The sequence below is a fragment of the Onychomys torridus genome, chromosome 7, assembly GCF_903995425.1.
Source record: "Onychomys torridus chromosome 7, mOncTor1.1, whole genome shotgun sequence".
Classification (NCBI taxonomy): Eukaryota; Metazoa; Chordata; class Mammalia; order Rodentia; family Cricetidae; genus Onychomys; species Onychomys torridus.
In genome coordinates, this window is record NC_050449.1 from 53,354,741 (window position 1) to 53,370,592 (window position 15,852).

The window sequence follows — 15,852 nt, forward strand, 5'->3', positions numbered from 1 at the left end:
AAGAAAATACTCTGCTGAGCTATATTTTAAAGATGACTTTCTGTTTCCATGTTTAGTTTTTCAGTATGTCTTCTAGATGGTGAAATTAGTAAAATTGTTTATATTTCTTATCTGTGAAATTAGTGTAGTAAACCTACATTTTTATGTATAGTTGTTTTTCTGCCATTACCCAGATTTAAACCACCTGGAAATATGCTATTGTGGCATAGTTCTTGCTAAGTTTGCTTTCTTTCTTTTTTAGGGAAGTTTGTCTTTTAAAAATATTCCTTAATGCAATATATTTTTGTAAATTTTGTTGTTTACAAAGTTATTCATTTCATCCAACTTTAGATACTTACATAGAAGTCTGGAACATGGTTTCTTACAGTTTTTTTTTTTTTTTTTAAAGTATTGTGTTTGAGTGATTACCTCTTTCTCCCTTCTTTTTAAGACAGTGTCTCACTATAGCCTGGCTGGGCTGAAACTTGCTGTAGTTGACTATGCTGGCCTGGAAATCCTAAAAATCCCTATATTACATTACATGGTCTGACAAAGAAAAAAAGCTCTGTTTCCTGACTGCTGGTATTAAAGGCCTGTGCCACTATACCCACTTGACTATTTCTTATTTTATAGATGTGTGTTTATTTTTAAGTTAGCCATATTCTAGATTCCCATAACTATAACAAAATTACCTGAAGTAATCACATAGATAATTGGCTCTGTTGCTTTGGTTCTGTGAGGAGACAGTATATCCTTTGTGGTAGCTAAAAAGGGAGTGTGCCTTTCCAAGGCATGACCCACTAACCTAGTTCTTCCCACTAGGTCTACCATCACATTATGAATTTATTAATGGACTGATCCATTGATGAGGTCAGAGCTCTAATGATGTAGTCACCTTCTCTCTTCCATAAGCCCTGTGTCTGCACACTGTTGCTTTGAGATCCAAAATCTTTGAGAGCCATGCCAATTCCAAATTATAGCACTACTCCTTGTCTGTCTCATCTTTTTCAAAGTAGAATTTTTATTTATTATGCTTATTTTTTTATTTTTCTACTTCATTGGTTCTGCTTTTATGTTTATATCTGTAATGCTTATAAATTAGTGGTGTGTATTAATATTTTCTTTGTTATCTAATATGGACAGTGTTTGTGAATATGCCACACAAGTATTTGATTTAAAAGTACTCTGTTCAGAGTGTATAGTTTCAAAATATACACACAATCTCTACCCTCTTTGTTATGTTGTCTTCAGTATCTTCATTATATTTTGTATACTGATCTGTCTCAGGCTGAGAATGGTAGGATAAATCTTCAATTCCTTCTCAATTGTGGCTTTTAGTATTTAAAGAAGCATTCTATCACATTTAATGCTTTTTATCTTTAGTTCTTGTTAGTAGTATATTTCTCTTTCCTTATCACTTCCATTTACTTGATATACCTTTGCTTAGCCCTTTATTATCTTGACTTAGATATTTTCTTTCTTTCTTTCCTTCTTTCCTTCTTTCTTTCTTTCTTTCTTTCTTTCTTTCTTTCTTTCTTTCTCTCTTTCTCTCTCTCTCTTTCTCTCTTTCTCTCTCTCTCTCTCTTTCTTTCTGTCTGTCTGTCTGTCTGTCTATCTGTCTATCTTTTTTTCTTTTGGTTTTTGAGACAGGGTTTCTCTGTAGCTTTGGAGTCTGTCCTGGACTAGCTCTGTAGACCAGGCTGGCCTCGAACTCACAGAGATCCACCTGCCTCTGCCTCCTGAGTGCTGGGATTACAGGTGTGCGCCACCACCTTCTGGCTCACTTAGATGTTTTCTATAAAGTATAGTTGAGTCAGTCGTACTTTGAATAAATTTGGAAGTATTTTTCTTTCATGGGTGAGTCAAATCTTTATTTATTGATTTAATAGGTCAGTTATAACAATTTTTATTTTTTACAGGACTATACCACCATATCCAACTTAGTCAGTTTTCAATAAGTAATACCTAATTAATTCACACCTGCAACACAACTATCAGTCATTTTTGCTCTCCTCATCTTCTTTATATTTGTTTTGGGAACCTTTTTTGTTTGTTTGTTTGTCAGAACATGTAATTTATTTATTTATTTATTGCTCTAAATCCCAACTTTGTGTTCACACTTGGTCTACTAAATGTATTTGCTTAGAGAAAACCTTTCTAGCAGCCAGTGGTTAGGAAGGACTTAAAGATACTCAGTTATCTGACTTCTTTCTGTAGCCTTGATATTTGAGGAACCATCTTGACAACATGTTAAATCCATGATCTTGACAACATGTTAAATCCATGATCCAGGGACTGTAGAAATGCCTCAGCAGTCAAGAACACTGGTTGTTCTTGTGCCTACCGGTGCCTCACAACCATCCATAACCTCAGTTCCAGGAGATCCTACAGACATGTACATTGTGCACATAACATGCATACAAGCAAAACATTCATATACATAAAGTAAAATAAATCTATTTTTTTATTATTATTATTATTATTATTATTATTATTATTATTATTATTATTGGTTTTTTCGAGACAGGGTTTTTCTGTAGCTTTGGAGGCTGTCCTGGAACTTGCTTTGTAGACCAGACTGGCCTCGAACTCACAGACATCTGCCTGCCTCTGCCTCCCAAGTGCTAGGATTAAAGGCGTGGGCCACCACTGCCCAGCTAAATTTAATTTTTTAATTAATAAATCTACGAGTCAGATTTTAAGTCAGTGGTTCACTCATTGCTATCCCTGAATTTTTTGAAAATTCTGTTTTATTGTTATCTTTATGTAGTGTTGTCTATTGCCATTTCAATTCAATTCACTGGTGTTTGTGAGTTATTTGATCTTTTAGTTTGGAAGTCCTCAGACGTCTTTGTTTCTTTCAAGTATAGGATATGATTTCAGGTTGATCATTATAGATTAGTGATCCATTATACCTTATACTAGGCTCTTTCTGTAAATTCTTGTCTTACCTTTGTCTTTTGAAAAGTTACCTTTATGATATTTATTAGCCAAGTTTCACAAGTTTGTTTCTCTTGTTTAAAAACTTCAGGTATTAGTGATTGTTTTATTTTTTTTTCTCCTTCTTTGCCTATCTTGTTTACCTCTGATGATTTTTGCATCCTTTTTTAAATTTATTTTATATCTTATTATTTTCCCAGTTAAATTTTTGTGGTTTTCTTTTCTTCTTTGGTACCTTGAAGGTTTTTTTAAGTAAATTTCAACTTGTTTTTATTGGTTACATTTGTTGTTGATAGTTCATACATGCTTACTCAGTGCCTACCTTTATTTACCTCCCTCACACCTCTTCCACCACCAGTCCCACCCTCCTCCCTCTAGGCTCCTTTCCACATTCATGCCTTTTTGTTTTGTAGCCCACTGATTTTAACTAGGACTGTCTTTGTGGCCCCAAGTTTTGGAACTACTTTGTGCACTACAGAAGACAATGACTGTGTCCTCCTTAGAACCTATCATTTGCAAGTGGTTCAGCACAGAGGAATTGAACCCCATAAACCCCTCCCATCTATGATAGGTGGTTGACAGCCCAGTGCAGGCAACTACTGCTGCTACCATAAGATCATGTTTGTAGTGGTAGATGGCATGCCTTGAGGAGAGCATTTTACAGCCCTCCTCCTTATGGAATGCTGCTCCTTCTGTGATGTTCTTTGACCCTTAGATAGGATGTGGTAAATGTCTTGTTCAGGGTTGAGCTGTCAACTATCACTTGTTCTAAGCCTCTTGAGTGGCAAGGAGACTCTTTAATCACCACTGTTCACTGCAAATAGAAGCTTCTTTGATTAAGGATGAGAATAGCAGTTATCTATGGAAATAAACAAATATTTAAAATGCAGTTGAGTGTTTCGTCAGTTTAGCTGAAAGACAGTGAAGTCTTCACTCACCTGTGACCTAATTCTTTTTTTTTTGGAGACAGGTTTTTTTTTGTGTGTTTTTTTGTTTGTTTGTTTGTTTAGCTGAGGATGGAACCCAGGGCCTTGGGCTTGCTAGGCAAGCGCTCTACCACTGAGCTAAATCCCCAACCCTGGAGACAGGTTCTTATTGTGTAGATAGATCCGGATTGTAACTTGGTAGACCAGGCTGGCCTTAAACTCACCAAGATCCTCCTGCCTCTGCCTCTCAGCCATGGGTTCTTGACCAAATTTACAGTACTAGATATGTCCTCTCTCCTGTGTAGCAGAAAACTTTCCCCTTGCCAGCTTGCTTTCATAGTGTTAGAAGGTGCTGTCCATGCTGCCGAGGTAGATAGAGTATCAGAAGTCCTACTCAGCTATGAACCTTCAGAACTACAGTGCCAGCTTTCAGACAAGGTGTGCCCACTGGTATAATGCTGACATCTGATAGGGATTGTAATGACTGAGGTGTTTTGAGTCTTATTTTGGTTCTAACTTGATACACGTTTGCTTTATTATTGGACCTTTGTATAAGTGTTGTATGTTTTAATTGATTCATTTATTCATTTTGTGTATTTGGGTTGGTTTACATGATAAAAACTTTTGAACCTATCTCTTATAAGTGTACCAAAATAGTTCCCTTAAAGCCTGTTCTTGTTTGGTGATTGGAGCAATGTTTTATTCCCCTTCTCTTTTAACTGTTTAGATTCTTTGTTTTTGAGTGCTTTCTCTTTATAACACATTCTCCAAAGGGAACTTCTTCCCATCCTTTTTCGAACTTACTTTCCTCTAGAAGCAATGGCTTTAACAGTTAGATCCTTTATTTCCTGAGGCTGAAGTCTCACTCCTGACCAGCTAAGGCTGGTCAAATTCACAGCAGTCACCAAAACTCACCAAAACTGAAATTCTAGGTATGATCCACTATGCTTAGCTTCTCTTTTATGTTTTCATGCTTGAAGTAGGTCTTTTTTTTTTTTTTTTTTTTTTCAGTTACTTGTAATCATGAAGCTGCTCCCAATTTTATCCTTCATTCTTCAACAGTTTTGTTAGATTGACTCTACTCTAGGCATGTTTGTGGTGAAACTATAAGAATTTCTGGGGAAAAAAAAAAAAAGAATTTCTGGGATTATGTATCACTTTGTGTCAGTTTTTCTGTCTGGGTAATTTGAAGTTTGCATGCATTCTTTTTGTTTGATGTTTGTTTTTTGTTTTGTTTTTTGAGACAGGGTTTCTCTGTATAGTTTTGGAGCCTTTCCTGGAACTCCCTCTGTAGCCTAGACTGCCCTTGAACTCACAGAGATCTACCTGCCTCTGCCTCCTGAGTGCTGGGATTAAAGGTGTGCACCACCACCACTCGACTGCATGCATTCCTGTTTGCAGTTGTTTACTAGGTTTTGTGTACTTTTATTCTTGTTTGATAGTTTGAGACTGTCACTATATATTTAAGCAACTTAAGGAGTTTATAGGTTGAATATCTTAAATATTACCTTTTCCCTCCTCTAGCAATTTACTTGTTTGGGAATATAGGACCATTGTCTTGAGTTTCCTTTACATTTCTACAATTTACAAACTGTAAACTTGTGCCATCATTTAAAATAGTTTATACCAGAAATATAAAAGAGACCAGGAGTGATACACACCTTTACTTCCAGCACTCAGGAAGCAGAGACAGGTGGATCTCTGTGAGTTCTAGGCCAGCCTGGCTTATGTAGTGAGTTCCATGCCAGCAAAGGCTACATAGTGAGACCCTGACTTAAAATAATGGGGCTGGTTCCAGGATAGCCAGAGCTATTATACAGAGAAACCCTGTTTTGAAAAATAAAACAAAATAATGCAGCTGGAAAGATGACTTAATAGTTCTAGGACCAGCACCAACAGTGGCTTGGTGGTTGTGGTTTCCATATAAGAGACCTTAGTGGATGACCCTGATGTTAGAGCCCACCTCCTCAAAAGGATTTTCTGCATCAGCAGTCACTGGCCCATTTGGATCAGAGTCTACCTAGATGAAATATCTCTAGGCAGCTGTTTAATTTTTTCAATTCATGGCATCATTCTAGGCCACTTCCTCTTCTTTCTTCTTCTACAGAGAAAGAAAAAAAAATATTTAGGCTTATAGTTCAAATATCAGAAGAAAAGTCCTTCTTAGTCCAAAGTGTAGTTCTGTTCTGGTCTGATTTCCTAGCACAAAATTCATGCTTCTCTGGATCCTCCTAAGGAAAGCCATGGAACGAAGTTACCATACCCTTACTGAATTGCCATATAGCTGTCTATCTTTAGGAACAGCAAAGTCTCAGCCTTCTGAGGCCCCCTTGTACTTTTGTGTTTGTGTGTGTCATACATATGGGTGCCTGTGTGCACTTGAGTGGAACTTAGCCATTAACTCTAGTTGTTGATCTTCAGCTGTGATCCACACTAGTTTTTGTAGGAAAGAGTCTTTTATTGGGGTCGAAATTCATCAGTTTGGTGGGGCTGGCTGGCTAGCAGACCCCAGGGATCAGCCTGTCTCTTCCTCCCAGTGCTGGGATTACAAGTGTGCACTACCCTGTCTGGGTCGTTGTCGTCATCATCATCATCATCATCTAGAGCTCAGATCCTCATGCATGTCTGGAAAGCACTTTGTGGACTGAGGATCTCTCAAGCCTATACTCTTTTTCCTTCTTTTTTGCTGAAATTTTGATGTACCTTCAGTACATCTCATAACCAATCATCTTTAGTTCCGTTCTATAGCTGTGCCAACAAACAAGCCTAAAACATTAAACCTGCTGATTGGCAGTCTCTACGAATTTGAACCAAAAATAAAGCCTCTACATTTTTTTTCTCAGAAAAAAAGCTATGTGTATACAAACATAAACAAAATGAGATTAAAAACCCATGTAATTCTAGAGTTAGATTGACATTTGAGTTTAATGGTTTTTTTGAGGATCATAGTTATAGGTAGTGAGTATATTGAGTTTATTCGTTTAATATTAAATGCTAAATCTTTCATCCTTGTAAAATTGACTGTATGATTGCATGTTATTAACTTGATAATTGATTTATTAACATTATCTATAAATGAGGTCTAGTATATACAGTAACATTTATAGATCTTCATTGAACAGTTTGCTCTTTTGAGGGATATGTATAAAACTATGAAACCTATGCTTCAAGTGTCAAGATTTCTGTAACATTAAAAATTTTCTCATGTTTCTATTTAATTTCTCTCACACTACTCTAAAAAATAACCACTCACTATTCTAGAACTTCATAGAAATGTAATTAGATAGTATGTGGCAGGAAGAATTCTTTCTTAAAACTGATATTGAGGTTTCATCTCTGGAATTTTGTATCTTTTACATAAAATTTTGCTTTCCATTTCCCTTTTTCATTATGTAGATTACAATTGTAATTATTATTTTAATATCTTTCTCATTGAATAACATTTCAGTCAATGTAAATGGCTTGATTTTTCTTCTTCTTTTTACTGTTTAATCAGTCTTTAATGAAAGCTGTGTATGACACACTCTTACTCCTGTTCTCCATCATTTCCTCCTTGTATTTGCCCTTCTTCTTCCTTCCTTGTCGAGACTTGGCTTTCCTTTCCAGGATCTTTTGGCAGTCTTTGTCCAGCTTTAGCTTGGTGATAACTACTTTGCTGGGGTGGATGCCCACATGGACAGTTGTGCCGTTAACCTTTTCTCGAGGCGCTCCTTCAATGTAGATGAAGTTTTTCTTCCTGACACTTGGACCATTTTGCCAATCTGCTGGCATTTGTTGTGTCCTCTAACAACCTGAACTTGGTCATTCTTTCGAATGGGCATAGATGGGACATTGTACTTCTGTCTCAGCTCTTTGGAAAGGGGGAAAATATGATCTTCCTCCAAATGTGAGAAGGTGCATTGAAATGCCATTTGTGGTTCTTACTTTGGTCAGAAGTAATGAAGGGATTGAACTTCTTCAGTTTTGGTGGCTGAGATCCAGCAATGGCCGCAAAAGGAAAGAGCAATTTTTCTTCTTGTTAAGGATCACATTGTGAGTTTTGCAACTCTGGGGAAAGGTATCCTGACTACTTGGGAAGTCAGGTGACACCTTGAGCTGTTAAGACAGCTCTGACAGCTAGAGCTGCAATGAGACAGCTCAGCCCTGGAAGGGAAGGCATTCCAACTGCTATGGAGAGTCAGGCCTGGAGCTGCTAGGACAACTCAGCAGGGAGGGGAAGGTATTCTGACTGCTCTGGAGAGTCAGGCTAGGCCTGGTGTGGTGGGGGATGGTCTCCCTGAAGGATATAGCAGCCCTGCCCCTCTCCTGGAGAGCCGCTACAGCTCAGCCCTCATTTAAGGGGGCTTCCTCGCAGAGCTCTGCTTCTTCTCTGGCTTAAGATGTTGCTTCTTCTGCTTCACTTTGCAAAAGGGGAAACCCCTGCAGAAATGTAGCAATCTCCTCCATCCAGCTCTAGAGAAAAGTGTTATGAAGATCTTCACACCCAAAACTCTTTTGAGAAAGAGGTGTATTTGGAAAGGAGTTGTCCAGGAGAGTAGCTGCCTCTACCAGGTTGGAGAGAACAGCCCCCAACTGACCAGGCAGGATGGTTTATATAAGATGTCTTGGGAACAGAGTCACTCAGGGATTGGACAGTTTTGTGGGCTAGGGGCAGAGATGGCCCTGATTTCAGAGCCATACTGTGCTGCTTTCACTGGCCTTTCTTAGCTTTTTGGCACTAATTCTAAGGCTAGGGCATATTTCTTTCACTGGCTCTGATTCTAGGGACTAAGAGTGTTTCTTTGGTACTGGTTTCAGAGTCAGGGCACATTTTCTTCGTTCTGCGTTTGGGGATAAAGTGTTTCTTTCTCTGACTCAGGTCCCAAACCCAGGCTGTGTTCCTTTCCCTGGTTCTGGGCTTCAGGGCCAGGGTGCTACTTTCCTGCTCTGTGATTGGTTGGTTTCACCAATTAGTTGGCTAGGGGCAGAGATGGCTCTGATCTCTGAGCCAAACTGTTTCTTTAACCAGCCATTTTTCCCTGCACACATATTCCTACTTCTTTTTATTTCTCTTTTTGTAATTGTGAATTTTTTCTGGTTGGTTGAAGTATCTTTTTTTTTTTTCTCTCCCAATTAATATTCTGTATGCTGTGGTTTTCTGGTAATGTTCCAGAGCTTTGTTCTTGAAACAGTTTGATTCTTTTAGGCCTTTCAAAATCAGTAGACCCAAACAGTACTCAGTTGGAGGGTAATTATTCTTGACTACTGAGGCAAGTTCGTCTGTGTACTTAGCGGCCTGTGCAACATAGAGTTCAGTTCTGACTTTTGGGCACTGACATCATTACTAACCTTACCTTTAATCATTTCAGGTGGTTCTGTCCTTGGTCTTGGGTTGTTTTCACATATAAAAGTATCAATTAGTACTAATCCAAATACACAAAGGGAACCTTTTCTAGATCTCCAGATTTCTTCTATTATGCTTCCCTGTTATTTGGTCATTAGTTACTTTGGTTGTCATGAACTTTTATCCTCCTATGTTTAGCTAAAGGAGTCTAGCAAGTTTCACCTGGGTTCCCTCTCTGTGTCACAGCACAGAAAGTAGTCATACCTTGAGACAGTAAGCTGAGGCAGTTCTTTTGTTTCTTACAATGACTTAAAAACTGTTGTCAGTCTGTTATTTTGCTTTAGATGCAGATATTATGCACTCTATATTGGCCACAGACATCTGTCTATAACAACTCTGTTTTTTCTGTTTCTGTGCCATAGTCAAGCATATCAAAAGGCTAAAGGATATTTTACCAGATGAAATACAAGAAAATTACTTGAATAAGTAACAAGAATCCTCAGAACAAAATTGTCCCTATAGGGGTACATTAATTGCTAAATGAAATTGAAGTCTTTGTTTGATAACATAATCTTTTATAATTTAGAACATAGGTGATCCTTAGTTTTTCTCCTGTGTGGCTTAGCTCTTTTTTGTGACAGGGTTTCTCTGTGTAGCTTTGGCTGTCCTGGATCTTGCTCTTTAGACCAGGCTGGCCTCGAACTCACAGTGATCTGCCTGCCTCCCGAGTGCTGGGATCAAAGGTGTGTGCCACCACCACCTGGTTGACCTAGCTTTCTAAACTTTGAATGGATATAACAACAATCTATAACTTGAAAAAGGATCTCCACCTTAAGGTACAAATAATAAGAGGTGTAGAAAATAATATTCAGTGTTGAGTTTGCCTTTGAATGGTCTTGATGATTTTCCTAACTTACCAGATGAGATTCTTGCTAAATTGCCTGGAAATGTGAACTGATGTTTACTGAGTTGTAGTTCAGTCATGCTGTCATATGTTTACTTGATTTTAAGTCTTTCCCATGTATAATTCCTACAGACATCACAACGATTTTCTTCAGTTGATGAGCAAGCAAAGCTCCATAAAGCTATGTCTCAAGGAGAGATTACAAAGTTGGCAGTAAGACAGAAGTCTTCCGATTTGGATATAAGGTATGATGTATTTAAAGAAATAATAGGAGTGTGGTGATATTGTGTCCCCCTATATATTGTGCACCCTAGTAAATTTATCTGGGGTCAGAGAACAGAACAGCCACTAGATATAGAGGCCAGAAAATGATGGCACACACACCTTTAATCCTAGCATTCCAAAGGTAGAGATCTGTGTGGATGTCTGTGAGTTCAAAGCCACACTGGAAACAGCCAGGCATGGTGACACACTCCTTTAATCCCAGGAAATGATGACAGTAAGCAGAAAGGTTTTTAAGGTGTGAGGACCAGGAACTAGAGCTGGTTAAGCTTTTTTTAGGCTTCTAGCAGCAGTTCAGCTGACATCCATTTGGGTGAGGACACCAAGGCTTCCAGTTTGAGGAAACAGGATCGGCTGAGAAGTTGGTGAGGTGAGGATAGAAGTGGCATGTTCTATTTCTCTGATCTTTCAGCATTCACCCCAATATCTGGCTCCTGGGTTTGTTTTTATTAATAAGACCTTTTAAGATTCTGCTACAATAGGAGTAATTAATTTCAATGATTTTATTTAATGATTTATATACTGAGTTTTTAAATTGAAGCAATTTACTTTTTAAGAAAAAGTATTTTACTGTCTAGGTCTTTTATTTCTCTTTGTACACTAAGCCATGAATTCCTAAAACACAGGCTCCCTCAACTAACCTTCTGTTAGTTCTCATACAGTGTGCTTCTCTTGGTAGAGCAGGTGGTGCTTCAGTTGGCTTCCCTTTTTTTTCTCTATCATTTCCCCTCACCTGTTTCAGGAAGCTTTCTCCCAAAGGGTTTAATAGGCTCAATCCTCATATCAGCTCACTTTGCAAGAATCTCGTCCTTATCTTACTTGTTTCCAGTGATGTCCATGGCATGCTGGGTGATATATACTCTTCCTGTTTTACCATGGCAACTTTGTGAGGTATTCCTTTTTTAATAGTGCTTATTCCTTTGATGTCTACATTATTACACTTTATAGATTCACATGTATGTGACCAAAAGAACACCTCCATGTTTCCTTAAAGGCCTAGAGAACACATAGCAGGTGCTGTTCCTCTTTTCCTCTGTGTTTGTCATTTGGCAAGGTACTGGAAGATGGCTGCTGTGGCCCATAGGCTTTTGCTTTAATTTTTAAGAAATACTCGAGTAACAGTATTACTAGGTATATAATAGTTGACACACACACACACACACACACACACACACACACACACACTCTGAGCTTTATCTTCTTATGTAGATAGTAGTATGATTTGGGGGAAATTTCTTAATCATTATATGACTTACAATAATATATTATAAAAGGAGAGAGATAAGATAGGATGAGATTGATCTCATAGCTTTTGACTTGTAATATGTTCTACAGTAAGTGTTTAGGAAAATACTTTAAAAATTAATTTTGTTCTCTTTACGAGTGCTTGTGGAGAGCTAAGGTGAAGCTGCAGCAGGTTTGCTCTGGAAGAAGGAGGACCTGAGTTAAAATACATACCCCAGGGTTGAGGATTTAGCTCAGTGGTAGAGCGCTTGCCTAGCAAGCACAAGGCCCTGAAAAAAAAAAAAGAAAAAAAAATATATATACCCCACCAACAAAGTCTGGGGCTGAAGAGATGGCTTAGCAGTTATGAGCACTTACTGCTTTTGCAGAGGACCTGTCTTCAGTTCCCACTACCCACAAGGTGGCTCACAGTTGTTTTGCTTCAGTTCCAGAGAATCCAGTGCCCTTTTCTCACCTCCAAGGACACACTAAACATTCTTGTAGTGCACATACATAAATGGTAGGCTTTTAAAACACTCATACACAATATATATGGGCATGATCATGGTCACAGCGGTAACCTGGCACTGTGGAGGGATCAGAGACCAAAGCATCACTGGGACTTGCCTAGGCTCCAAGTTTAAGGAATAAGACAGGAAGTGGTAGAGCAGGATACCTGATATCCTCCTTTGGCCTCTGGTACACATCAGCATGCACAGTTGCGTGCATACACCCAAACACAAAGAGAGTTCATGGGATTTTTATTTTTAAATAAATATCTTTTAAAATATTATATAAGCATTTGAGCCCTGACTGAAGATGTCAAGGTATATTTAAAAAAATCTTTATAATTAAGAAATAGACTGTTAGAGGGATTTACAAGGGACTTAAATCCAGAAAAGATTATACCACAAATCAGAATTGAAAAAGAAGATACAATAGGCTAAAGGACATATAATTAGAGGTAGTTAAATATATAAATTTAATTTTCATTTTATTTGCTCAAATAACCAAACCCACAAATGATAAAAACAAAACAGATAAAATCAAACACATAAATGTCTTAATAGTTGATAAAAAGCTGAATACTAACCAACTAGGTAAACCTGAGAAAGACACATGTAGACCAACTAATCCTCTCTATTCTTAGCAGAAAATAATAAACCTGTTTCTGGAAAAGATAAAATAGAAGATCTCTAGATTTAAGTTTACCTAATATATATTTTTCTCAAGACAAGATTTCTCTGTGTGGCTCTGACTATCCTGGAACTCACTCTGTAGACCAGCCTGGCCTTGATCTGCTTGCCTCTTCCTCCTGAGTCCTGGGATTAAAGGTGTATGTCACCATCAACCATCAAGTTTGCCCAATATTTTTAAGTTGTGGGCCATGTATTCGGTTTATTTTTTTCGATGTGTGTGTGTGTGTGTGTGTAGATGTGAATGCATGAGTGTACAGGATTATGTGTTTGAATGCAGGTATATGTATGTGAAAGCCAGAGATCAACCTCATTCAGATGCTAGCCACTGTGTTTTTGTGATAGGCCTCTCACTGAGATCTTGGGCTTGCTGGTTTGGCTAGGCTGACTGGCCAGCAGCTAGCCTCAGGAATCCACCTGTCTCCACCTCCCTAGTACTGGAGCTACCATACCCATGAGCTCTGGGGACTGAACCAGGTTCTTATGCTTGTGCAACAAGCACTTTATTAACCTACCCTCTATATTTGTTTCTTTAATGAATTTTACACGTTAAATGCTTAAATTCCTCAGCTTTTTTCCTTTGCTCAGTTGCAGCATTTCTCATCCCCTTTGAGCAGATGGTTCACAGAATCTTTGGGACTTTGTTTATCTCTTGAGGAAAGATCAGATCTCCTTGCAAAATTGACCAGCCAGATAACCCTATAAGGAAGACAGTAGTTTAGGAGCTCTGCTAGTGCACACTAGATCTTCCAAGCAACACTTTAAACTCAACACTTAATCATAATCAGATCACCATACATTTGAGAGAACACTATATTGAAGGAGCCAGAACTAACCAATAAAAATATAACATGAAGGAAGGTATAATAAATATAACTGAAACCAAACAAAGTATATTAAGAGAAACACTCATAATAAAAATAATTTTGGAAAATTAAAAATGATGATAATTGGGTTATGGGTAAGAGCTTATTAAGATAAAGTGCTTGCTGAGCAAGCATGAGGACCTGAGTTCAGATCCATTGCACCCACATAAAAATGTTGGTATGCCAGTGGTAGGGAAAGAGGCAGGTAGATCCCTTGAGCTAACTGCCCAGCCAGGTTAGCCAGATTGGAAAACTTCAAGTTTGGTGAGATACTTCATTTCAGGAAGCTGGAGAGTGACTGAGAACACTTGGCACCACACACATACATAAACCAGTACCAGTAAGAGTAATGAGAAGGAAGACAGGTGAAGAATATATCTCAGACAGTTGTACAAAAAGAAAAATAGATGGCTGAGATAAGGAACTTCTAGAACCAGTTTAAAAGATCAGTTACCCGATATGAAGGAAAACATGTAGAGGAGCAAACTATTACTAAAATAATTTGGGCTGGATGTGGTGACACATACTTGTAATCATAACAGTCAGGAGATGGAAGGAAAAGGATTTAAAGTTGGAGGTCTCCCCGGACAACACAGTAAGACTGCCTAAAAAAAAAAGTCACTGTGGCCAAATTTCATAGAACTGAAGCCCCACCATGGACCCAACAACATAATGGATAAAATTAGAGCTGTACTTAAAAACTTCATTATAAAACAAACAAAAGGTGTTTCCATTGTAACAGTGTAAGTAGAACTTAAAATGACATCTATCCAACTGGGTGTGGTGGTATACACCTGGTGTACAGAGAGAGTTCCAGGGCAGCCAGAGCTACACAGAGAAACCCTGTCTTGAAAAGCCGTACACTTTTAATAGACAACTCAATATAAAAAGCATCATTAAAACTTTCATAATGTGCTAGTGAGTTGAAAGACTTAAAACTACATTGAAATCATAATTTCAGTGATTAAAAATTAAATGCTATGGACAAAGATTAGAAAGAAATTGCTAACAATATAAAGGAACTTTTTTAGAGTGGTTAGTAGTTATTTGTATTTTCTTTGTTTTAAGCTACATGTGAGATATAGCAATGAAAAGATGGCAATTTGGCATCAGGAAGCTAAAGCTGAAATCCTAGTTCCACTGCTTTGAGACTGTTTTATTTTATCAAATGACTTAAATTGTCAGGGCTTAGTATTTTATATTCAAGATGAGTCGCGAGTGTGGCTCAGCAGTAGAGTGTTGCCTAGCATGTGTCTAAGAGTTTGATACCTTGTTATACCCCCTCCCCCAATACACATCAAAGTTAAAATAGATTACTACATATGAAAGTATATAAAGCTTAAGAGGATACACAAAAATTACTGGAACATCTGATTTCCATTTTACCTTTTTTTTTTTGTTTTAAAAACAGACCCCAGAGAGCGAAGATGAGGTTCTGGGCGAAAGGGAAACAAGGAGAGAAGAAGATTCCTAGAATAAAACCTGCTCCCCAGTCAGAGGTCTCATCACTCTCTGCTGGCTCAGATGTGACATCTGCTAATCCATTTTCAGATGGTAAAAATGGACAAAGGGTGGAGCATCATAATTTCTGTTGCTCATTCTGAAAGTGTACTATGTATGCCTTTCCTCTTCATAATGACAGTCCTGTTGGAATGACATTTTAATGAGATAGGACTAGTGTTGGTAAATGCTTCCTTACTTAATAAAGCAAGGCATACCCTACTTGTATGAGAAGTTTCAATAATATGTGGTATAGAACAGTAAAGGACAACAACTTCAATGATGATGAATCTTGGACTAACCTTTGTTTTCTTTTTTGGTAATGCTGGGGTTTGAACCTATAGCCTTGCACATGCTAACAAGTACTCTACCATTGAGCTGCATCCCCAACCCTAATCATTGTAAAGGTTTAGCTTTGATTCACTTATTTAATAAATACATAATACTCATAGTAATTCATAGCATTAGTTCCTTATTGAGTGCTATGGAAAACCATAGTAAACATGTTTTTTTTCCTTTTTTTTTTTTTTTTTTTGGTTTTTCGAGACAGGGTTTCTCTGTAGCTTTGGAGCCTGTCCTGGACTAGCTCTGTAGACCAGGCTGGCCTCGAACTCACAGAGATCTACCTGCCTCTGCCTCCTGAGTGCTGGGATTAAAGGCATGCACCACCACACCCAGCAAGAATACATTCTTTGTTTTTTTTGTTTTTTGT

At 37.9% G+C, this 15,852-nt stretch overlaps 1 protein-coding gene and 1 pseudogene across 8 annotated transcripts in view; one reads left to right on the top strand and one right to left on the bottom strand.

Moving 5' to 3' along the window:
* Myo9a (myosin IXA) overlaps nucleotides 1–15,852 on the top strand; it is a 218,134-nt gene that overhangs the window by 160,250 nt on the left and 42,032 nt on the right. For all 8 annotated transcript variants that reach the window (XM_036191772.1, XM_036191771.1, XM_036191773.1 and 5 more), the window contains 2 exons: nucleotides 10,205–10,317; nucleotides 15,052–15,194. In XM_036191772.1, the coding sequence (XP_036047665.1) occupies nucleotides 10,205–10,317; nucleotides 15,052–15,194 (256 nt within the window). The remainder of the gene's footprint in view (nucleotides 1–10,204; nucleotides 10,318–15,051; nucleotides 15,195–15,852) is intronic.
* LOC118586896 lies at nucleotides 7,338–10,152 on the bottom strand (annotated as a pseudogene).